At 39.1% G+C, this 25,781-nt stretch overlaps 1 protein-coding gene across 2 annotated transcripts in view; it reads left to right on the forward strand.

The window, feature by feature from the left end:
- The window catches only part of PTPRO (protein tyrosine phosphatase, receptor type, O), a 278,428-nt gene that overhangs the window by 192,105 nt on the left and 60,542 nt on the right, over positions 1 to 25,781 (forward strand). For both annotated transcript variants that reach the window (XM_011954422.1, XM_011954430.1), the window contains exons 9-12: positions 364 to 557; positions 3,767 to 3,878; positions 8,527 to 8,678; positions 9,853 to 9,973. In XM_011954422.1, coding sequence (XP_011809812.1) covers positions 364 to 557; positions 3,767 to 3,878; positions 8,527 to 8,678; positions 9,853 to 9,973 — 579 coding nt within the window. The remainder of the gene's footprint in view (positions 1 to 363; positions 558 to 3,766; positions 3,879 to 8,526; positions 8,679 to 9,852; positions 9,974 to 25,781) is intronic.

Genomic DNA, 25,781 nt, shown 5'->3' on the forward strand with positions numbered 1-25,781 from the left:
AAAGAAAGAAAGAAAAGAAAGAAAGAAAGAAAGAAAGAAAGAAAGAAAGAAAGAAAGAAAGAAAGAAAGAAAGAAAGAAAGAAAGAAAGAAAGAGAAAGAGAGGGAGGGAGGAAGGAAGATTGAAAGACGAAAGGAGGAAGGGAGGGAGGAAGAAGGGGGAAGGCAGGGGGAGTCAGGAAGGAAGAGGAGGAAGCAAGGAAGTGAGGAAGAAAGGAAGGAAGGAAGGGAGGGAGGGAGGGAGGAAGGGATTGTATCAGAAGAGTGAAAATTTGGGTCATTAAGTAGAAGTTTGAGGCCATTGCTAAGACAGTAAACATTCCTTCTTAACTTTATTTTTCTACCCCCTCCTCTCTTCTTTTTAGTTCCCACAGGAATAAAGGATTTAATGCTCTATCCCTTGGGTCCTACGGCAGTGGTTCTGAGCTGGACCAGACCTTATTTAGGCGTGTTCAGAAAATACGTGGTTGAAATGTTTTATTTCAACCCTGCTACAATGACATCAGAGTGGACAACCTACTATGAAATAGCAGCAACTGTCTCCTTAACTGCGTCCGTGGTAATCTTACCTTAACCAACTGTCACTCTTTCCTATGGGAACAGGCAAGCCTTTATGTACCAAATGTATCTTTAAAAAATTATCTATAAATTTGATTATTTTGTAAATATACATAGTATGTTAGTTCATTTTCACGTTGCTGATAAAGAAACACCCATGACTGAGCAATTTACAAAAGAAAGAAGTTTAATTGGACTTACAGTTCCACGTGGCCGGGGAAGCCTCACAATCATGACAGAAGGCAAGGAACAGCAAGTCACGTCTTATACAGATGGCAGCAAGCAAAGAGAGCTTGTACAGGAAAACTCCGTCTTATAATAACCATCAGATCTCATGAGACTTACTCACTATCACAACAACGGCATGGGAAAGACATGCCCCCACGATTCAGTTACTTCCCACCAGGTCCCTCCCACAACACGTGGGAATTCAAGATAAGATTTGGGTGGGAACACAACCAAACCATAGTATTCTTCCCCTTGCCCCTCCCAAATCTCATGTCCTCACATTTCAAAACCAACCATGCCTTCCCAACAGTCCTGAAAAGTCTTAACTAATTAACTCGAAAGTGCAGTCAAAAGTCTCATCTGCGACAAGGCAAGTCCCTTCCGCCTAGGAGTCTGTAAAATCAAAACCAAGTTAGTTATTTCCTAGATACATTCGGGGTACGGGCATTGATACAGCTGTTCCAAATGGGAAACATTGACCAAAACAAAGAGGCTACAGGCCCTATGCAACTCCAAAATCCAGTGGGACAGTCAAATCTCAAAGCTCCAAAATGATCTCCTTTGACTCTATGTCTCACATCCAGGTCATGCTGATGCAACAGGTGCGTTCCCATGGTCTTGGGCAGTTCCACTCCTGTGGCTTTGCAGCATATAACCCCCCTCCTGGCTGCATTCACAGACTGGCATTGAGTGTCTGCAGCTTTTCCAGGTGCACAGTGCAAGCTGTCAGTAGGTCTACCACTCTGGGGTCTGGAGGATGGTGGCCCTCTTCTCACAGCTCCACTAGGCAGTACCCCAGTAGGGACTCTGTGTGGGGTCTCTGGCCCCATGTTTCCCTTCTACGTTGCTCTAGCAGAGGTTCTCCATGAGGGCCCTGCCCCGCTGCAGCAAACTTTTGCCTGGGCATCCAAGTGTTTCCATACATTTTCTGAAATCTAAGTGGAGGTTCCCAAACCTCAATTCTTGACTCCTGTGCACCCACAGTCTCAACACCACATGGAAGCTGCCAAGGCTTGGGGTTTGCACCCTCTGAAGCCACCACCTGATCTCTACGTTGGCCCTTTTCACCCATGGCTGGGATGCAGGGCACCAAGTCTCTAGGCTGCTCACAGCACAGGGACCCTGGGCCTGGGCCACGAAACCACTTTCTCTTCCTAGGCCTCCAGGCCTGTGATGGGAGGGGCTTCCATGAAGACCTCTGACCTGACCTGGAGACATTTTCCCCATTGTCTTGGGGATTAACATTTAGCTCCTCATTATTTATTCAAATTTCTGCAGCCAACTTGAATTTCTCCTCAGAAAATGGGATTTTCTTTTCTATCACATTGTCAAGTTGCAAATTTTCCAAACTTTTATGCTCTGTTTACCTTTTAAAACTGAAAGCCTTTAACAGCACCAAGTCACCTCTTGAATGCTTTGCTGCTTAGAAATTTATTCTGCCAGACACCCTAAATCATCTCTCTTAAGTTCAAAGTTCCAAAATCCCTAAGGGAGGCACAAAATGCTGCCAGTCTCTTTGCTAAAACATAACAAGAATCACCTTTGCTCCAGTTCCTAACAAGTTCTTCATCCCCATCTGAGACCACCTCAGCCTAGATTTCATTGTCCATATCATTATCAGCATTTTGGTCAAAGCCATTCAACATGTCTCTAGGGAGTTCCAAACTTTCCCACATTTTACTGTCTTCTGAGCCCTCCAGACTATTCCACCCTCTGCCTGTTACCCAGTTCCAAAGTCACTTCCACATTTTTGGCTATCTTCTCAGCAGCACCCCACTCTCAGTACCAATTTACTGTATTAGTTCATTTTCATGCTGCTGACAAACACATATACAAGACTGGGCAATTTACAAAAGAAGGAGGTTTAATAGGGTTTACAGTTCCACGTGGCTGGGGAAGCCCCACAATCATGGCAGAAGGCAAAGAGGAGCAAGTCATGTCTTACATGGATGGTACCAAGCGAGAGAGCTTATGCAGGAAAACGCCCCCTTATAATAACCATCAGATCTAATGAGACTTACTTACTATCATCAGAACAGCCCGGGAAAGACCTGCCCCCATGATTCAGTTACCTCCCACCAGCTCCCTCCCACAACGCGTGGGAATTCAAGATGAGATTTGGGTGGGGATACGGCCAAACCATATCAGATAGGTATGGCTATTTTCAAGTTTTTTGCGTTGTTTTTGCTTTTAGGTTTTGAGATTCTCTTTTGTTTTGAGAGGGAGGGAAAGAGATAATTGTGTGAAGCTAGCAGTCATCTCTAATTGAATGTATTTGTTAATCAACATTTTTTCCTACGCACAGAATAGAGCAATCAAGTGCTTATTGCTTCTCTCAGATCCTGGGGAGGAACAGAAAGAGATTTCCCTTTAGTATTCAATAGTTAGTTTGACACTGCCTAATTTTAATGATGCCTCTTCGTGGCATCCACAGATCAATTAAATACCTCTAATGTCAGGCTTTTAGAGGATGGTTTTTAAGAAAACAGGTAAAAATTGCTGTTTCTGAAATTGAGATAATTTTGAAAAGTGTAGATTACCCATGGGCTGTTCACAAAGTACACAATTGCTCTCTACCCAGTTGAAGACTCTGAAGGACTCCTGTTCATGGTTTACCTTGAAAAAACACCGAGTTGTGAGAGGTTACTTGTCTTAGAAATAGGGAGAAATGTATGTACAGTCACTTATACATAAGCACTATTTCATGTGTGTAATATTATGAAATTGCAAAACGAAACAAATATTGGAAATCTGTGGCTGTATATCTTTAAATCACTTTTTAAAATTTATATTTTTGTATTTTACTCTATATCTCATTTCATTTTAGAAAGAATATTTTATTATAGTAAATTTAGAAACTACAAAAAGACAATATAAAGGAAAATTAAAATTACTTATTAATTTTTTATGAAAGTAATTCTACTCCAAAAATAGTACTTTCTCCCACAGTCTTTTGTCTCCTTGCTTGCTTTTCTCATTCAGAGAATAGCTAATCTGCTGCCAGCATGGTACTACAACTTCCGGGTTACCATGGTGACGTGGGGAGATCCAGAATTGAGCTGCTGTGACAGCTCTACCATCAGCTTCATAACAGGTGAGACGTGTGTGGGGAATGGTTCCACGAGGAGGAAGCATTATCGTGAGGAGTTACCAAGGTTCCAAGTCTCTAGAAAGTGCCAGTCATTCACCCAGCACTGGTGAACATCAGTTTCATGGGAGATAATATTGATTCTGATCATTCATTATTTTGTTTAGTTGATAATCTTTAAAAATCAAAATACCATTTTTATTCTGAGTTACCACCATTAACTTATTTTTATTCTGAGGCACCGACCTTGATTTATGTACTCCCCAGCTGGGATTGATTAGAATAGAGATATGGCAGGCACAGCCATCAGCGTCACACTGCACAGTCAATTGATTTTACCCATATGATTATTATATTTGTTAGAGTGCCTCCATTTTCTTGTTAATTAAGCCATTTTTAAAGTCATAGGCTGACTGCAGTAGGGTCCATTGTGGAAATAAAAAAATAGGGTTTAGAGACAGATAGATCTGGATTTGAATAGACCCTCCCACACACCACATATAACCTTGAGCACGTTAATGTTTCTAAACTTGTTTTTTTTTTAATGTGGAAAATGAGGATGATAATAGTATCAGTTGTCTGTTATTATAACTTCATTATTATATAAACTACTTTGCAAAATACATGGCACAAAGTTTAAGCACTTAAAAAACGATTAGTCTTAGATCCTTGGAAACCTTAAATTATGTAGTTGCACCATCAGTAGTCAGAGATACCAATGAAAAGGGGAAATTCATCAAAGAAACACTAATCTTTGTTGTTTGAACTAAGACGTTTCAAGAAACTTTTATCAAACGACAAGGTTGTAATTACAGTTGTCCTGAGAAAACAGAGGAGAAAAATACTGCTTAGAAGAATAATTTTGGCAAACAGTTTCCTCAGTGGACATCTAGTTAACTCTGTTGAAATTTATCAGTGAAAAAAATTGGAAAGAAATCAATCATCTGTGAATTCTTACACAATTAACTTCCATAAGCATGTCTCTTTTCTCTCCTAGCCAATATCCAGAGCACCTTTTGTTCCAGATGTTAATAGTAATATTAGAGCATAGAAGTGAAAGAATACCCAAAAAGGAGAAAATAGCAATTACTTGGCAAGTGCTGTGTTAGGCATTTACCTATATTGATAATCACATATTTAATTACAATTAAACTTCACTGTATCAATAATTCTTATAATTTAACTATATTGATATAAACGTTCTGAGAATGCTCTTTCCTTCTCACCATGACAGTTGTCTGGAAAAAGCCCAGATGTAACATCTCAACCTGGGACTGCTCATTTCTAGCTGTCAAACTTTGAGCAAATTATCTTAATGATTCTGGGCTTCTATTTTCTCACCGGTAGAACCCCCTAAAATGTCAGCTACATAGGCTCTAAAGCCTACTTGGAGACAACTGGTTAGTAGAGCAAAACTTAATATATTGAACACCACCTTGACAGTCTTTGCACTGTCTCTTAAGGGGGACAAAAGAAATGAAATATTAATAGGATTTGGCTTTCTGGCTCGAGTGGTTTAAAGTATGCCTTTCAAGACGGGAAATTGACTAGGATTCGGCATACTTCACAACAGCTTAAATGGACATAGCAAGCCTGAATTCATAAACTATGGTTAATAAACAAGCTACTTACCTGGTAAGCAGTCTGTTGTCTCCATTGTATTGATGTTGACGATTTTCTATCTTTTCCTGGGTCAAATAAATAAATGATGCTGAACCAGCAGTCTGTAGGTATTGTCTGAGCATATTGACAGAGATGGTCTTAATTCTCACATCTATAAAATGGGTATAATAATAATAAATAAATAATAACAAATATCTCACAGTATGTGTGAGAATTAAATCATGTAACGTAAGTCACTATTATAATATATATGGTAGATTATTATCATGTTTATATTTATTTTTTAAACCAGTTGAAAATTCTAGTAGGCTTTTTTTTAATCTTCTTTTTTTTACATTTTACTTTAAGTTTTGGGATGCATGTACAGAACATGCAGGTTTGTTACATAGATATACATATGCCATGGTGGTTTGCTGCACCTATCAACCTGTCATCTAGGTTTTAAGCCCCTCATACATTAGGTATTTGTCCTAATGCTCTCCCTCCCCTTGCCCTCCACCCCCCGACAGGCCTCATATAATGCTAATACTTATAACAAACATTCATAACTAGCTATGCTTTCAAAAATAATTATTCACTGAAGAATTTGTAATATATAAAGTAAAAACGCATGTGTGTGTGATGTTTTTTACCTTCTTATTTAAAGCAAATAAGAATCTCATGCTTAACTCTCCTATGCTTTAATTTTCCAAATTGTGTGGTATAAAAGGAAATAAGAACAAAATATTTGAATTAGGTGTGATTTATTAGGAACTCAAGTATACCGTCTTTGTTAAGCAATTCAGTTGACTAGCCCTCAATCATAGTAATATGCTGAGGGGCCAAATTATTAATAAACAAATAGTGACATCTTGTGGCCTTCCAGCAATATGCTAGGTTTTAAAGCAACAACATGGAAATAAAAATCTGACATGTTGAGAGGAAAGATACATACTTCTGGGTTTGCAATTTTAAAGATGTTTCTTTTCCTTACTAAAATTGGAACATGAGAAAATATCCTTTGAAGAAATATATGCATAGGTTCTTATATATGATGAAATATACTGGAATATATTAGGAGGTTATGAGGAAGCCAAGGTTATTTTCCTTTAGTAGAATATTCTGAAATATGATGTAGATTTGTGTTGTTAGAGGAATTGTTGATCTTTCAAGATTTTATTGCTAAGCATACTATATAGATGCTACTCCTATTTCACATGAAACAGAAATGCATTTTTACTTTATATATTACCAATTCTTCAGTGAATATTTTTGAAAGCATAGCTAGTTATGAATGTTTGCTGTAAGTATTAGCATCATATTAGGAGAAATGATTCTTTATAGAAATTTTACAAAGATTTTAGTTGACATTGTGCAGTATCTCAGAATGGAACAGCGACTGTCTTCAAACCAACGTACACATGGTATTTAAATTCAACTGCGTTTTTGTTTTTTAAAATAATCAGAGTTAGCAGTTACTTTAAAAAGTAATTAAAATATGTTTTCAGAGCCTATATAGTATAAAGCTTGTGATGAATTCTCCTCCCTAGTTAGCAAATTTTAAATTTTTTTTTTTTCTTTTTGGCTGGGCGTAGAAACTCACGCCTGTAATCCCAGCACTTTGGGAGACCAAGATGGGCAGATTGCTTGAGCCCAGGAGTAAGAGACCAGCCTAGGCAACATAGAAAGACCCCAGCTCTACAAAAAATACAAAAATTAGCTGGGTATGGTGGCCTGTACCTGTAGTCCTAGCTACTTGGTAGGCTGAGGCAGGAGGGATGCTTGAGCCTGGGAGGTCGAGGTTGCAGTGAGCCGAGATTGTGCCACTGCACTACCGCTTGTGTGACAGAGTGAGACCCTGACTCAAAAATAAAAATAAAAATAAATAAATTAAAAGTAATTTTTTTTTTTTTGAGACAGGGTCTTACTCTGTCACCCAGGCTGGAATGCAGTGGCAGGCTCATCAAATAGTCCTACCCCCTCAGCCTCCCTAGTAGCTAGGACAACAGGGTGTGCCACCATGCCTGGCTGAATTTTGTAATTTTTTGTAGAGATGGGGTTTTGCTATGTTGCCCAGGCTGGTCTCCAACTCCTGGACTCAAGCGATCCACCTACCTCAGCTTCCTGAAATGCAAGGATTACAGGCATTCCCTGCTTAAATTTTTGAAAATTTAAATGTGTAAGATGATAAAGTAGCAAGCTCAGTGTTAGAATTTAGCTTTGAGGCAGGAGAATGGCATAAACCCGGGAGGCGGAGCTTGCAGTGAGCTGAGATCCGGCCACTGCACTCCAGCCCAGGCGACAGAGCAAGACTCCGTCTCAAAAAAAAAAAAAAAAACTTGTTCTTCCCTTCTTTCCTCTCTCACTACTTACTCAGCAGCATTTATTAAGAGCCTGTTTTCTGCAAAGCACTGGGCTAGAACACTGTCAATAATAATGTCTTGCTATTTTATGGAAGTAACATTTGTCTTCTATCCTACTTGTAGTACTATGATCTTCCATCTTTCTACCCTTGTATCCTACTGTTCTTTATTCCCATAAACGTCTTTGCTGCAAGTAAATGAAAGAGACTTAGTTTACAGGACTCTACGTTTTCTATCCTACTTGAATAATAACTCCACTGACGCCTATTAATATTAGGCGGTTGCTGGGAGCCCAGCACTTACAGGATACGAACTGAACTATAAGTTGTCCATGTGACTTCTACTGACAATATTAATAATTGGTTGATGTAACAAGTATACCCAAATAAGTGAACTTTTAGGAATTTTGTAATGGTGAAATTTATATAAAAGACTTTGATATCCTCAGGTACAGATGGGTCTGGGTGTCTTGTATCTTAAATTTACAAGATGTGGGATCCCATAAAACAAGTGCCCATCCTGTATCACCATCCTTCACTGTTAATGAGAGGCCCTGAAGTTACCAGGACTATCATGTGCTGTGAATTCTAATTCGCTAAGTTGACGCTATGTAGGATTTCATGCTCTACTAGTAAGTAATTTATTTCTCTGTCTATTATACTAAATTGTGCCTTGTTTCTCCCTTGTAGCCCCAGTGGCTCCAGAAATCACTTCTGTGGAATATTTCAACAGTCTGTTATATATCAGTTGGACATATGGGGATGATACAACGGACTTGTCCCATTCTAGAATGCTTCACTGGATGGTTGTTGCAGAAGGAAAAAAGAAAATTAAAAAGAGTGTATGTTTCTTTGAATGCCAGTATTGGGTGTCTATAAATTTAGTTTTATGAACTATTGAAAACCACTAAGCAATCATTTATTGACGCATCAAATGTTTGCATGCCAGTTGTCTGTTTTAGGCTCTGGAGATAAGACAGTGAACAAAAATTAAATTCTTCCTTTCATAGAGCTTACCATTTAATCTTTAACAGTGAGCTGTAAGAGCTGCAACTATTGATTTCATTTATATTTAGAATTATGATTTCAGCTTTTTCTTCAGGATGCCAAATATTTTCAAGAAAACTACAATTAACATATTTCCAATTTTTTCCCATATATCACCAACACCTAGAGATTTGGGGACTTGGCACTACTGATTTCTTTTCTCCAAAATATGCTTTTTGATGTTTGTTGATTAGGGTACAGACTAAACTACTGTAATAAAGAAACAAACAAAAGGAGAGTGGCTCAAACAAAATAGAAGTTTATACCTCTCCCATTAAAGCACAGGACTAACCGGGCACTTCTGCTTTAAGGGGTGGTCCAGGGAGGCAAATTCTGTTTTGTTGTTCCATCTGCCACTATGCATAGTCCTTGTCTCTAGAGAGGAACCTTTATCATCATTACCTCCATGTTCCAGTCTGCAGGAAGGGGAAAAGAAAAGGGAGGATGTGGGAGCCCAGCACTTACAGGATACGAACTGAACTATAAGTTGTCCATGTGACTTCTACTGACAATCCACTGATCAGAGCTAGGTCACATCATCGCCTCTAGCTGTAGGAGAAGATGGGAAATAACAATGGCCCTTAGGTAGGAAGCCACACGTCTACAGATATGGGTAGGTTTCTTTTGAACTTCTTAGAGTGTATGTATCAGTAGCAACTCAGTAATTTTCTTTTCTAAAACCTGTTATGAATATATGAGAAAATGTCAGAATGAGATCCATTCCAAATAAGGGAATTAATCACAAAATTGTTCTGATGTATATAATGCATTGTTAAGGCTACCTTGCATTGGGCCCAGCTGAGGAATTTATAAATTTTCAGAAGATATAACATATCTATAATACAATAAATCGCAGAGGGCAGCATAGAACAGAGAAGGAATGTGTCTGCTGTAGACCTTTAGTTTTTTGGGGTGGTGCACTGACTCATTCACTAAAAGTTTAAACCCTCGATTTTGATGATCTCGCAGGTAACACGCAATGTCATGACTGCAATTCTCAGCTTGCCTCCAGGCGACATCTACAACCTCTCAGTAACTGCTTGTACTGAAAGAGGAAGTAATACCTCCATGCTCCGCCTTGTCAAGCTAGGTAAGAAGAGGACGCAGAGATGGGTGTGAAATAATCATGTTGGGAGAACTAATGTTCGCATCATTTGATTCAGCAAGAGCTCCTCAATTCAATGAAATAATAACAGAAAAATGGCTAATTTTTTATGAGTAGAAAATAGACATTCGTACTAGCAAAAGAGTATGTTCAACTTGGTACAAGTTTCTGTGAGTGGGATATATACTGTTCTGGGAAACGGTGGTGTTCACTGTTCTTGGTAAGGTTAAAGAAACCAGGTAGTCATAGGATTTTGGAGATGGAAGCACATTAGAGATTATCTAACGCAGTGTTCACAACCCTATAAGACAACATTCTATTTTCATATTAATATTATGTAGGCCGGGCGCGGTGGCTCAAGCCTGTAATCCCAGCACTTTGGGAGGCCGAGACGGGCGGATCACGAAGTCAGGAGATCGAGAGCATCCTGGCTAACACGGTGAAACCTCGTCTCTACTAAAAAAATACAAAAAACTAGCCGGGCGAGGTGGCGGGCGCCTGTAGTCCCAGCTACTCCGGAGGCTGAGGCAGGAGAATGGCATAAACCCGGGAGGCGAAGCTTGCAGTGAGCTGAGATCCGGCCACTGCACTCCAGCCTGGGCAACAGAGCCCAGCTCCGTCTCAAAAAAAAAAAAAAAAAAATTATGTAATACCCTCTTTATTATCTTAAATAGTAATGGATTTTAAAATCTACATATTGATTTTTTAAAGTTTATATAGTTTCCTAACTCTAGTATAAAATCAAGACAAAAAGAAACTAATTTATAATAAAATAATATGGATTCCCTAGGTATATGTTCAGACACAACTACTCTAAAAGACATAATGAAATTACCTGATGCCTGGATATAATTAAAATGAATAAGTTGGGGTTTATAAGAAATAAAAAGATCACTAGTCTTTTATGTAAGAAGTATAAAAATAAGCTAAGAAATGAACAATTTAACATAAATTAATTAATAACAAATAACTAAACAAGCATAGATAACAGGTAGATCCTAGAATAAAAGCTAGAGTTAAGATAAGTACTAAAAGATGAGATATATTGTCATATAATGAGAGAAAGATGGAAATAATTTTAATTAAAGTAGGGACAACACACCAAAAGTTTATAAATGGCAGCATAGAGGCAAGCTGGCTTCACTCCCCTCTACCCAACGGAAAACCAAAAGTAAATATACAGCTCTGAGTTTTTCGCCAGCAACAACCCAGAACTCAAATACCAGAATGAGACAGATTCCAGAGCCATAGAGAAGTGAAAAAACTCTGGGCAGATGGTAGGAGAATCAGGCTTCCACATTCATGACACCTCCCCCGCGATTCTGCCTGGCAACAAGTGTGCAGAAAATCTTCTGCCAACTCATGTTTCTACACTGGAAAAAGTGAGGTGGAGGTAGTCAACTAGTTTCCCCACTATGTTGTATTCCCCTGGCAGGAAATCTGTCTTTGCCTTAAGCCACAGGAAACATCGTGACTGCCTAAAGGGAGAAAATAGCTTGAGGATAGGCAGAAACAAAGAGGTGAGGTGGAACTACCATTCCCAGTCCCAGCAACTCTGCTCTGTAACTTGGCCTAAGGAGACACCAAATCAGAGTGGCTGTTCAGCAGCACCATACTGTAGGAGGTATATTTCATAGGTCCCTCGGGCAGGAGCCCCCCAGCCAACTTTGACACACAGCCAGGATAATTCCTTTAAGAGCTTTCCTCTCAGGACAGGCAGAGCTAAGGCAAATCTGGATTTAAGGTGCCACCTAGAGCTGACATGTAGGCAGTGATCTAGTGGTGAAGATTTGCTAAGCAAATATAGCCAATAAAGACACAACAAGGCAAGGCAGATACAAGAAAGTGGACTAAATAGTTAATTCTTTAATGCAAAGACATAGATCTATGCCCATAAGAAACAACCAAGAAACAGGGAACTGTGACCCCCCTTCCAGAAAAGGACAAAGCAAAAATCCAATGACTGACCCTAACAAGATGGTGATTTGTGAGCTCCCTGAACAAGAATTCAAAATCCAGTTTAAGGAAAATCAGTGATGTCCAGGAAAACACAGAAAAGCAATTCAGAAATTTATCAGAGAAATTTTTAAATCAAACAGAATCTTGGTACTGGGAAATATATTTGCTGAACTGAAAAACTCATCACAGCAGAATGGACAAAGGAGAGGAATGATTCAGGGAGCTCAAAGCCTATTTGAAAATACACCATTAGAGGAGCAAAAAGAAAAATAAGACTGAAAGTAAGTGAAGTCTGCCTGTAAGACATATAAAAAAGGCCGGGCGAGGTGACTCATGCCTGTATCCCAGCACTTTGGGAGACCAAGGCGGGCAGATCACGAAGTCAGGAGATCGAGACCATCTGGCTAACATGGTGAAACCCCGTCTCTACTAAAAATACAAAAAAAAATTCGCCTGGCATGGTGGCTGAGCCTGTAGTCCCAGCTACTCAGGAGGCTGAGGCAGGAGAATGGCGTGAACCCAGGAGGTGGAGCTTGCAGTGAGCTGAGATCGCGCCACTGCACTCCAGCCTGGGCGACAGAGCGAGACTCCATCTCAACAACAACAACAACAAAACCTTAAAAGATCAAACATAAGAATTATTAGTATTCAAGGGGGAGCTGAGCAAGGAAGTTTACTCAAAGAAATAATAATAGAAAACATTCCAAAACTTGAGAAAGATATAATTAGCCAGGTTCAGGAGGGTCTGAGAATGCCAAACAGATACCACTCAAATAAGATCATCCCAAAGCAGATAATAATAAAACTCTCAAAGATCAAGAACAAAGAGAAGATCCTGAAAGCATCAAGAGAAAAGGAGCAAATAACAGGTAACAAGCTGCAATTCATCTGGCAACAAACTATACACGCCATGAGGAAGAAAATTTTCACGGTGCTCAAAGAAAAAACTGCCATCCAAGAATAATGTATCCAGCAAAATTGTCCTTCAAATATGAAGGAAAGATAAAGTATTTCTCAGAAAAACAAAAGATGAGAGAACTCACCACTACTAGACCTGTCGTACAAGAAATGCAAGAGAGTTATTCAATCTGAGAGAAAAGGACGCATGCAAAAAGAAAACTTTTCAAGGTATTAGACCTTTGGGAAAATTAAATACATGGACCAACCAACGATGTTCTATTACTGTAATTGAGGTGTACAATCCATCCATAACTCTGGTATAAAGCCCAAAAGACAAATCTTTTAAAAACAATAATAGCCACAGCAACTTGTTAAGAGACAGGTAATGTAAAGCATGTAAATTGAGGCAACAAAGTCAAAATTGGGGGGTGGAGAGAAATGAAGTTAAAAGGTAAATTTTTGGGTGTGGTGGTTTTGCTTTTGTTTCTATTCTTTTGCTCATGATCTAAGATAAGTTGTCATCTCTTTAAAGTAACTTGTTATGGCCAGGCATGGTGGCTCATGCCTGTAATCCAGCACTTTGGGAGGTCAAGGTTGGTGAATCGCTTGAGCCCAGAAATTCACGACGTCATATCTACTGAAAAAAAAAAAGCTGAGTATGGTGACACATGCCTGTGGTCCCAGCTACTTGGGAGGCTGAGGCAGGAGGATCACTTTAGCCCAGAGGTTGAGGCTGCAGTGAGCTGTGATTGTAACACTGCTGCACTCCAGCCTGTGTGACAGAGCAAGACCCCCGTCTTAAAAATAAGCAAATAAATAAATAAACTTGTTATATCTATAAGATTTTTTATAAGCCTCATGGTAACCACAGCACAAAATCATATAATCAGTGAATTAAAAATAAAAAACAACAAATTAATACATAGCACTTAATAATCACTTAACCACAAAGAATGAAAGGAAAAGACAATTCTCAAAACAACCTGAAAACAGGCAACAAAATGGCAGTAGTAAATCTGTACTTAGCAGTAATAACACTGGATGTAAATGGCCTCAATTCTCAATTAAAAGTCACAGTGTGGATGAATGGATAAAAAAATAAGACCCAACTATATGTTGCCTTTAAGAAACCCACTTCACCTGTAAAGACACACAGGGACTGAAAGTGAAGGAGTGGAAAAAGGTATTCCATGCAACTGGAAAACAAGCAAAAAGGCAGATGTAGCTATGCTTATGTTAGATAAAATAGGCCACAAATCTAAAATTGTAAAAACAGACAAAGAGGGTTACTATATGATAAAGAGATCAGTTTAGCAAGAGGATATAACAACTATAAATGTCTATGCACCCAACACTGGAGCTCCTAAGTATATAAAGTTGACATTAATTGAGCTAAAGGAACAGATAGACTTGATTACAATGATAGTAGGGGACTTCACCACCCCACTCTCAGTGACATATAGATCATCCAACAGAATATCAATGAAGAAACAACAGAGTTAAACTACACATGAGACCTGATAGGCCTAATAGACATTTAAAGAACATTTCACCCAACTGCTAGAGAATACACATTGTTTTAACTGCACATGGAGCATTCTCTAGAATATATCATATCTTAGAACACAAAACAAGTCCCAACAAATTCAAAAAGTAGAAATCATATCAAGTATCTTTTCTGACCACAATAGAATAAGACTAGAAAGTGATAACAAGAGAAACCTCAAAAAATACACAAACACATGGGAATTGAACATGTTCCTGAACAACAAATGAGTCAATGAAGAAATTAAGAAAAGAATTTTTAAAATTCTTGAGACAAATGAAAATGAAAATACAACATACCAAAATCTGTGGGATATAGTAAAAGCCATAGTATGAGGGAAGTTTCTAGCAATAAATGCCCTTAATATAAAAAAGTAAAAAGTTCAGATGCACAACCTAATGATGCACCTGAAGGAACTAAAAAGCAAAAGCAAACCAAATACTAAATTAGTAGAAGGAAATACTAATGCTGAAATACTTTAAAATCGTATAGGTAATTTGGAAATATGTGATGTATTGATTCGACACTATGGAAGTCAAAATTATATTATTGAATAATTTATCATTTTAAATACTATCTTAATTTGATTTAAATATGCCTTTTCATGACAACTTTCTTCTAAATTATTTTACTTAATTCCTTTTTAAGAACTTTCAATACTATGTAGTGAAGTACTTGCAATTTACACATTGTGGATTTTCGCTGGTGTCACATTTGAAAGTCATGTGGGTTGTGGGACATGGGACAATTTTTCATTTGGTGTCCTCTTAATAATTCCAGGACAGCTAGCATTTCTAAGTCCTGACCCAGCTAGCTAATTCCCTCTGTTGTGACTAATAAAAACATTCATCCATACTTCCAAACACCCTCAAGGGGGCGCTAGTGCTCCAGTTGAGGATCAAGGGTAGCCTCTTACCTTTCCTGCACTGAAGGCAATCTGTTCTTCCTCCCTTGTGGTCTATACTTAAATTCTACGAATGTGGAGAGCACCAACTTCCAACTTTGCATAATCTTTCTATTAAGAAAAAAGTTGCCTGTGTACCAATTCCAACCATTATCTCTAACTCTGTCCTCTGTGGGTGTAAAGGATCATTCAAAAACTCATTTCCAGGTAACTGTAATTACTTGAAAACTGTGCTCACATTCCCAACGTCTTCCTTTTTTCAAAGCTTTACTATTACAGAAAGCTGTTAAGTGTTTCTCAGGTCCTAGCAGCTTTCTCCAACTCATTTGGTTTTTCGGTCTCCCTTAAAATTTAAGTTCAGAGGTGGTCTTATCAAAGTAGCATTTAGTGGGCCTATTGGATACTTCACTGAAATTTCTATGTGACATCATAGTCTATGGTGCCTCAAGAATGTAAGTCAAAGTCATGAACTGGTACAATTGTATCTACATAGGACTGTGAGTTAAAACCATGATAGTTTCCCAAACTTATCAAAATGTTTGGAGTCTCCACGTCTCCCTGATAACAGAATGGACTATGTAAACCAGCTTGGAAAATTTCTTTAAACTTTACAAGAAGGAAAGGTGAGTTTTCTTTTTTTTTTTTTTTTTTTTTTGAGACGGAGTCTCGCTCTGTCACCCAGGAGTGCAGTGGCCGGATCTCAGCCCACTGCAAACTCCACCTCCCGGGTTTATGCCATTCTCCTGCCTCAGCCTCCCCAGTAGCTGGGACTACAGGCGCCCGCCACCTCGCCCGGCTAGCTTTTTGTATTTTTTAGTAGAGACGGGGTTTCACCGTGTTAGCCAGGATGGTCTCGATCTCCTGACCTCGTGATCCGCCCGTCTCGGCCTCCCAAAGTGCTGGGATTACAGGCTTGAGCCACCGCGCCCGGCCCTTGGAAAGGTGAGTTTTCATGGAAATTATTTCTAATTAATATAACCCTTAGAATCAATAAGCTTTTTCTTATTGTTATCTTACATATCAAATGGAATATTGTTTCTATGTTATTCCTCTCTGTAGACAAGACAATCTGTATATGATGTGCCTTTCTTATTTTCTTGAAGACAAACAATGTTGGTTTTTATCCTTTGGTCAAAAGATCTGTTCTACTAATCATGTTATTGTGTGTACAAGCCCTTTCCATTTTGTATAACACAATGCCTGAACACGTATAACTGCTTAACAGATACTGTTGAATGAACTGAAATTGTGGACCTCAGAACATAGTATGCCAGTTAATATTTAATCAGAACAGGTTTCACCTTTCAGAGAAGTGAAATAATATCTTGCTTTAGTAGTACCTGAATTACAGGTTTTGTGTGTGTGTGTGTGTGTGTGTGTGTGTGTGTTTTAACAGAACTTTCATTCTAGTTGTTTTATGTTTCTTCACAGCATTCATTTTGATATATATAGAAGTCATAGTCATTCTCCTTTACAGAAAAATACAACTTCGGCACATAGATTTTTCAGAGCATGTTTGAATCATAATGCCGTTGTTAAAGCTAGGGCCAAAATAGGTTGGACTAACCTGCAGTGCAATTTATCTGTAATAAAGGCCTCTTTAGAATGCCTCTGAATGACTCCTGTGTCATGGAGGGTAGGTTCTGCCTCTATGGAAAGAAACCAAACTACCAATGAGTCCAGTATCCTATAAATTAATCCAAGATGTCATGTGCAAGGATAGAAAGCCCTTAAAACAGTTGCCAATAATTCTCAATATTGTATCATCAGTAAACATCCACAAAAAGACATGCACCAATAATGATGCCTTTCCCAGGATGTTGAACCAACCATCTCATTAGGAATTTTAGGTTGCCAGCAGTTTCATGATACTTTGGTGGTATGTGATGACAGGTCACTTTGGCAGTCAGTCATTACAAATATCAATCAAATCTGCCTCTAGGACTTGTCATTTTACAAGAACTCGTTGGTCTGCATATGACTGTGGCTTCAACCAGTAATCAATCATATCTTCTAGTCTTAGTGAATCAACCTGGATCCCTGGGCCAACTTTAAGAGGACTTGCTAAGTCTACATAAGTCTACAAAAAAGAAAAAGAAAGGGAAAAAAAAAAAAAGAACGAGACGTGTTGGACACATGACAAATAGTTCTCTGGTAATAGAATATCTATTCATCAATCCATTTAACTAATACGTATTGAGAACCTTCTAAGTACTACTCAGATGCCAGACTACTTGTGGTAGTAGTGATGGTAATGAACCCAGAGTGCTACTTTCACTTTCTGTTCACAAGGAGCTTATGATCTAGTGAAGGAGAAGATGATAGTAAGTGCTGCACAGTGCTCTGCAACAGGGAAGTGTGCTGCAGAATGACCATGTGGTCAAAGTTTTTTTGAGAAAGCCATGGAGAACAAGAAGAACCAGCCACAAAAAGGCCAAGAAGGAGGATGCCGGGCAGAGGGAATAGGCAGGCCTGAGTATAGGTCTTTGAAGGCATGCAGTTGGAATATTATTTTCAGAGTAATGAAGGGACATGTAGAGAACTTAAAATAAATAATCCGATTTACATTTAAAACAATCCCTCTGGTTGCTTAATGAGAAAGGGATTACTGTATCAACAACGAAAGTAGGGGAACTGATTAAGGGGCTATTTGTGCCAGCTTTAAAAATAATATTCTAATTCAAAGAGGTTGCAAGAGAGTGATGGTAACTTTGACTACAGTGGTTGTAATGGAGATGAAGAGAAGTGGACAGAATTCAGGAGCTCTTTTGGAGGTTGTATCCACAGAACTTTCTGATAGGGCAGAAACAGGAAGTAAGGGAAAGGGAAATTAATGACTTCCAGGCTTCACTCTTGAGCAACTAGGACGAATTGTGGCGCAATTCACTGAGATTGAGATGACTAGTAAAACTACAGGAGGAGGACATTTAGGGTGAAGTAAGAATCAAGGATTCTTCTTTGGATGTAAAAAAATTTTTTTAAATGATTATTGGATATCCTGGTGCAGACGTGAAGGCCAGGGGAGAATTCTGGGCTGGACCTATACATTTGGAAGTGTCTGGATGAAATCACCAAGTAGTAAGTAAAGATAGAGAAGAAAAGAGAAGCCCTGGATTGAGTCTAGAAGAACCACTCCAGCAGTTAGAAATTCAGCTTAGCAGGAAGAATCAGAAAGGGTGGAAAGGAAAAGCTAAGGAGGTCAGAGAAAACAAAACAAAACAAAACAAAACAGAATTGCACACCACTGTCATCAAATTTCTGCTTTATCCTGACCGCAGACACGTTTGGGCACGTTCAAGGTAAGGAATCATATAACTTTAGTGCCAGGAGAGCTCTTGGAGATAATTCAGTACTGTGTTCTCATTTGAACAAGCTGGCGTTTAGAGAAATGTGACAAGCTTTATCCATTGTTAGGTCTTGGTCGAGAAACAGTCATTTCGTACTTTTTATCCATCTGCTCCTTCTATTTTTCTAGACTGAGGTGTGGTCTTTTTCCTACAAACTTCATTTTTCTATTAAAACATTTCACAGAACAGGGAGGAGTCTCATACCCACTTTTGTGACTTTCTGTTCCTCTTCTGAAATCTTAGGGACATTGGCTTGATTTTCTTAATCTCAATCATAGAAACTTTTATAGAGATTAGAAATCTTTAAAACATAATTTGGCTATGGACAAGGAAAAATCAAAATACTTTGAAATGTTAAGTATTTGGGGAATAGTAGGCTTTTTCTCTCTGTCTCTCTCAAACACGGATATAGATATAGATATATAGAAATCTGTAGGCCGCCAGTCAGCTAGAAAGAAGCTGATAAAATGCTTAAGGTCTTATGCTTTTTTAAAAAAAAATTATTCATCCTGTAAATCAGCGAATATCGAATATTTATTTAGCATTTACTATATGCCACACACTCTTCTTGGTTCTGAGCACACAGAAATGAACAAAACTGACAAAAATGTCAACTCTCATTCTAATGGAGAAAAGGAGATGATATAAATATAAGAATGTTAAATGGCGATAAGTGTCATGGAGAAAAGTGAAAGAGGAAAAGAGGATAGGAAGTGCTATGGGGGATGGGTGCTATTTTTGTGAGGAGTAGAATAAGTGTCACTGTGAAGGTGATGTTTGAGTCAGAGGCTAAAGGAAATGAGGGAGTAAGCCAAAGACATCACTGGGATGAGATTCTGTAGGCAGAGGGAACCACAGGTGCACAGCTCTGGAGGCTGTAGTGTTCCTGGCAAGTTCGAGGAAAGGCGAGCAGGCAGTGTGGCTGGAGTGGAACAAAAAAGTGGAGAGTCATAGAAATTGGGCAGAGAGATAGCAAGGGAACAGGGCACGTAGGGTCGTTGAAAAGACACTTTCCTGTGAGTGAGATGATTCTCCATTGCATGCTTTAAACAGAGGCGCATAACCTAACGGGTTGCACTGTGTCACTCTGGTGATAATAGATTGTTCAGGGCAAGGATAAGGACAGGAGGGAACCAATTAGGTAATATGACCATACATCCCTCTTGCCTTAGACAATACCACTTTACACTTCTTATGGATTAGTTAAAAGGCAGTAATCCTCTTTAGGATTTGGGGTAAGGCTTTTCTGCCCCAAAAATGTTCCCGTATGGACACTTCTGATAAATTACATGGTCACCTTCAAGTTTAAAGAATATTGAGTCTGTCCAGATAAGAGATTATACTTGTTTAGGTCAGACTGGGAACCACACAGAAGATGAAAAGTGGTCAGACTCAAAATTTGTTTTGAAGGTGTTGCTGAGAGAATCTGCTGATGGACTTAGATGTTGTCTATGAATGAATAAAAGAAGCCTAGAGACCCACCAAGATTTGGGGCCTGAGTAATTGGAGGGACAGAAGTTTTATTTATTACTTGGAAAAGGTTATGGGAAAGGCTGGTTTGGGGGCAATGTCAGAAATTCAGATCTGGATGGGCCAACATTTTGAAAGGTTCCTGTGAAACCATTAAATAACAAATACTGAGCAGGCAGTTAGATAAAGGAGCTTGGATTCAGTGAAGACTTCAGGACTGAAAATACAAATTTGAGTGTAGGAAGGAGACAGATGTGATGAGTTACCAAAGACTCAATCAAGAAAAAATAATGCTATCCAGGAACTAAGCCCTGGGCCACTCCAACTTTAAGATGTGGAGATAGTGAGTAAAAACCAGCAAAAGAGACTGAGAAGCATTGGCCAGGGAAGCAAGGAAAAGCCCAGAAAAGTGTCCTGTCCCAGGAGCCAAGAGAAAAGAGCACCTCAGTGAATGGAGATTGCCCAGGTCAAACCTGTGAAAAAATCTGGTAAGATGAGGAATGAGAATTGACCACCAATTTTAGCAGCCCAGAAGTCACTGGTGATTTTGAGAAGAGGCATTTGGGTGCCATGGTGACAGAAAAAAAATCTAATTAAAAGATGTTCAAAGAGAATGAAAGGAGAAAACCATGAAATAGCTAGAATAACAAAACCTTTGAGGATTATATTATAAAGGGAAGGAGAGAAAATGCACAGGAGCTAAAGGATAGAAGAATCCAAGAGTTTTTGTTAGTTTTTTGTTTTTGTTTTGTTTTCTTTAAGTGACTGAAAGCAGCTTGTCTGTAGGCTAAGCAAAATGATTCAACAAAACAGAGAAAACTGTTGACGGAGGATAGTTAGAGGTGAGACTTGGTGTGATGTCCTTGATTGGGGAGAGCAGATGGAACCCAGGGAGCCAGTGGAAGGATTTGGTCTGGATGTATCTTCAGGAAGACAATGACAGACAGAGAGTATGGGCATTAATAGGACCGTGAGCAGAGTGAAGGTCATGATGGCAGCTTGTGGATGGTTTCTTTTGATTGACTTCTTGTGAGATAAACACATGCATGTTCTTTAGGTTTGTAGGGGGCGATACCTGTCGTGCTGCTCTTCTGATATATACCTCCATGGCCAGCACCCCCATGCAAGAATTGTTTTCAGATTTAGGCTCTCAGTGACAGCCATGCCATGGTCCCATGGCTCTGTACCTGGGCCTGACACTAACCAATTCCTCACCTCAATATACCCCTCCTCACTGCAGTCTTCTGAGTGTCACTGTGGTTTGTCAACTGCCCAGAGCATGCCAAACCACTTTAGTGCTTCTTTCTTTTTTTTTTTTTTTTTTTTGAGACGGAGTCTCACTCTGTCATCCAGGCTGGAGTGCCTGGCCTGTGCAGTGGCCTGATCTCTGTTCACTGCAACCTCCGCCTCCCGGGTTCAAGTGGTTCTCCTGCCTCAGCCTCCCAAGTAGCTGGGATTACAGGCGTGCACTACCACGCCTGGCTAATTTTTGTATTTTTAGTAGAGATGAGGGTTTCACCATTTTGGTCAGGCTGGTCTCGAGCTTCTGACCTCATGATCCGCCCACAAATGCCTCCCACAATGCTGGGATTACAGGCATAAGCCACTGCGCCCAGCCCACTTTAAAGCTTCTTTAAAGGCATTTCTCCTGCCCATCATCAGGTACTGCATATTCTGCAGGTACATGATCCTCTCCAGTGTATTGGAAGGATCTGAAAGATGGACACATAGGGCAATGACTGTGAAGTCTGGCACTGACCTAAATACCTGAGCAGGTGCCCACTCTGGAAAAGTTGGTCTTCTAAGCAAAGGAACTTTCAGGAGGCCTTGTCATCCCCACTTATACACAACTGAACGAGAAACTGACTGATTGGGAGGAAACCAGTTGTTTCCCCTTAATTAGGGGTCCAGAGGTGTGGATCCCAGTTCTTGCCCTTGCCATCATATTGTGTTACCATAGCAAAGTAACTCAGACCCTCTGAATTCCAGCTTCCTATCTATAAAATGAGTCTGGGCTAGATAATCCTTTAGGCTCCTTCAACTTTTAGAATTTCATTCCATACCTGCGTTCAGAATAAAAGCAACAAGATTAATGACGCGATGAAAGTACTGATCTTTTTCTAAGAATTTTGCAATATATGACTCCTAACAAAATAAAAATGCTAAGTAAAAGCACATATTCCTGGAACCATTGAAAAGGAGGAATTCAGATATTTGTTTTGAAACTAAGCAAAGAGAATCAGAAAAGTGAAGGGGTGGGAAGTGGGTGGATGATGAGAAATTATTTAGTAGGTACAATGTATGTTATGTAGGTAATGAATATCCTGAAAGCCCTGACTTCACCACTATGCAATCTATGTATATAACGAAATTACACTAGTATCCCATAAACATACGCAAATTTTTAAAAATTAAAAAGAAAAAGGAACTAAGTAGTGTTAAATGGGAGCTTTCTCTGAAAAACTCTATTGATCTTTAGAAGTTACGTAAGGTACTAAAACTATCAACCCACCTAGTGATTCACAGAGAGGATATTGTGCTTGCTATCTCTAATCCATAAAGAATATAGGTAAGGCTGGGCACGGTGGCTCACTGCCTGTAATCCCAGCACTTTGGGAGGCCAAGGCAGGCAGATTACTTGAGGTCAGGAGCTCTAGAACAGTCTGGCCAACATGGTGAAACCCCATTTCTACTAAAAATACAAAAATTAGCTGGGCATAGTTGTGGGTACCTGTAATCCCAGCTATTCAGGACGCTGAGGCAGGAGAATTTTTTGAACCCAGGAGCAGAGGTTGCTGTGTGCCGAGATTGCGCTATTGCACTCCAGTCTGGGTGACAGAGTAAGAGTCTGTCTCAAAAAAAAAAAAAAAAAGAATATAGTTAAAAAGTAATGAAAATGACAGACATTTCCAACTCCTGAGAAAATTTTATTTTTATATATAGGAAAAAGGCCTCATAATTTAATGTGTTCTCAGGTGCTGAATATTTGCCTGAATTTTTTTTTTATTTCCTGGTATTTTTTTTAAATGTTCAAATTACATGTTAAATGTGTCTAGGAAAATAATTTCCCTAAGTCAACAAGAAAAGGTCGAATAAACTTCAGGTCTAACAAAGGCTTCTGCTGTTTATAAATATTTCTCTCCTTAATTTCATTGCATATCAATCTTAACTCACCCTAAATAATTTCTGTACCTCTTGTTTATTTTCCTTTCAGGTAGTGCTTTCTTTTGCAGATGTTATTTCACCAACTTGAGCATAATTTCTGCAGCCTACACTGCTTAAGTTGCAGATGCTTCCTTTGGCCAAGTCGAATATGCTATATGACTTATACTGGTTAATATAGAGTTGCTTGAGTTGAGGAAAATAAAAATAAATTTAAAAGACTTATTACAATATAGATGTTAACAATTATGCTTTGCATATGAAGAGCATCCTAGAAAATTGTTATCAGTGAGGCTAGAGATTGAAAACAAATTTTGTTATGTGGGTCATGGATTAAGATAATTTCAACAATGCTTTTCTACTTAATTTTCCTTATTACCAATGTCACACATTTGTAAAATGACTCACCACGCTGGTCCTTATGGATATAATCTTGTCCTCATAAACATTACTCCCTAGGCAGCTAAATTAATGAGTCACATTAAAAGAAGAAACAATGTAATAGCTATCAGAGAAAGATGGGTTTTAGACAATAAACACATTACATTCTGCTCCTAGGCTAAATATTGCATCTGACTATTCCCTTTGCAATTCCCAAGAAAAGGAAGAGATTTGCTGCCAGAGCACAGAATAAGAATCAGATACTAGGTCGTACTTCAGGAAGGTCACTTTCACTCCCCAGAGATCCCAGGCAACAGCTTGAGCCTCTCATAATCCAATCTAAATTAAATGGTAGAGATGGCCTTCAGCCTTCCAGTCTGCCCATATTCTATGCATGGTACTTGATTTTCTTATAAAATTAGATTGGATTCCCAGTCCAAACCCAGACAGGTATGGAATGAGAGAGAAGAAAAAATAGGGACGGCCAGCTATTTGAGCGGAACACCAGCAATGTTAGAAAGCTTTTAGAGGGTATTTAAAAGCAAACAACCCTATATCTATACCTCATTTTATGAACATGGTAGGTCAATCCCCGTTACCCATATACCTAGGTACTCACACCAAATATCATGGACTATGAAATTATTTCAAACAAAAGGAAATTTGACATTTTGGAGCATGAGAATATTGAAAATGTTAAGACTGAATATGTCATTTAGAGAGGTAAAAAGCAATAGCCAGGAGATGTTCTATAACTAATATCTACATGACTTTATATTATATAAAGTGTTTGTGTATGCATTGTCTTAAATTTCATTTACTATTCACAACATTTTTGGGGTTTTCCTATCCTTCTGCTTTAGAAGATAGACTATATTTGATATTTTATAGGGTTTAAACCCTCATGTGCAGAAAGGGACATATTTGGTATTTTGAATAGTGAGAGACTGTATTAGTCTGCTAGGGCTGCCATAGCAAAATACCACAGACTGGGTGACTTAAACAACAGAAATTTGTTTTCTCACAGATCTGGAGTCCGGAAGTTCAAGGTCCACGTGTGAGCAGAGTAGGCTTCTCCTGAGGCTTGGAGATGATCACTTTGTAACTGGGTCCTCACTCGGTCTTTTCTTTGTGCACATACATCTCTTTACTGTCTATATTTCCTCCTCTTGTAAGGACACCAGTCTGATTAGATTAGGACATATGCTAACAACTTCATTTAAATTAATCACCTCTTTAAAAGCCCTATTCACCCCGGGTGTGGTGGCTCACGACTGTAATCCCAACGCTTTGGGAGGCTGAGATGGGTGGATCGCTTGAGGTCGGGAGTTCGAGACTAGCGTGGCCAACAGGGTGAAACCATTGTTCTACTAAAAATACAAAAATTAGCCCAGCATGGTGGCAGGTCCCTGTAGTCCCAGCTACTCAGGAGGCTGAGGTGGGAAGATCGCTTGAATCTGGGAGGTGGAGGTTGCAGTGAGCCAAGATCATGCCACTGCACCCCAGCCTGGGCGACAGAGCAAGACTCTGCCTCAAAAAAAATAATAATAATAATAAAATTCAGTCACATTCTGAGGTACTGAGGGTTAGGGTTTCAGCATATGAATTTAGGGGAGGGGATATAATTCATCCCATAACAAAGATAGAAAGCAATCAAAATGCTTTTGATGTCATTGTGTTCCCTATCATATGCAATTGCCTAAATAATATTTAGCCACTATCCACTTTAGTTTTGTGCCTCTGAGGATGGAGAACATGAGTCATGTAAACCAGGGGTGTCCAGCCTTTTGGCTTTTGGCTTCCATGTGCCACACTGGAAGAAGAAGAATTGTCTTGGGCCACACATAAAATACACTAACACTGATGAATCAAAAAAAAATCACAAAAAAAATCTCACAATGTTTTGAGAAAGTTTATGAATTTGTGTTGGGCTGCATCCAAAGCCATTCTGGGTGGCATGCAGCCTACAGGCCATGGGTTGGACAAGCTTGATCTAACCCATCCTAGGCTGTGGCACTGAGCTGGCCTTGACTTCTCATGAGATGTGGGACCACTCCAGCCAGTTTTTGCCAGGAATTTCCAGACTTCTACTCTAGGCAATAAGAAGAAATGCTCTAACTCAGT

The sequence above is a fragment of the Colobus angolensis genome, unplaced genomic scaffold, assembly GCF_000951035.1.
Source record: "Colobus angolensis palliatus isolate OR3802 unplaced genomic scaffold, Cang.pa_1.0 Scaffold11, whole genome shotgun sequence".
Classification (NCBI taxonomy): Eukaryota; Metazoa; Chordata; class Mammalia; order Primates; family Cercopithecidae; genus Colobus; species Colobus angolensis.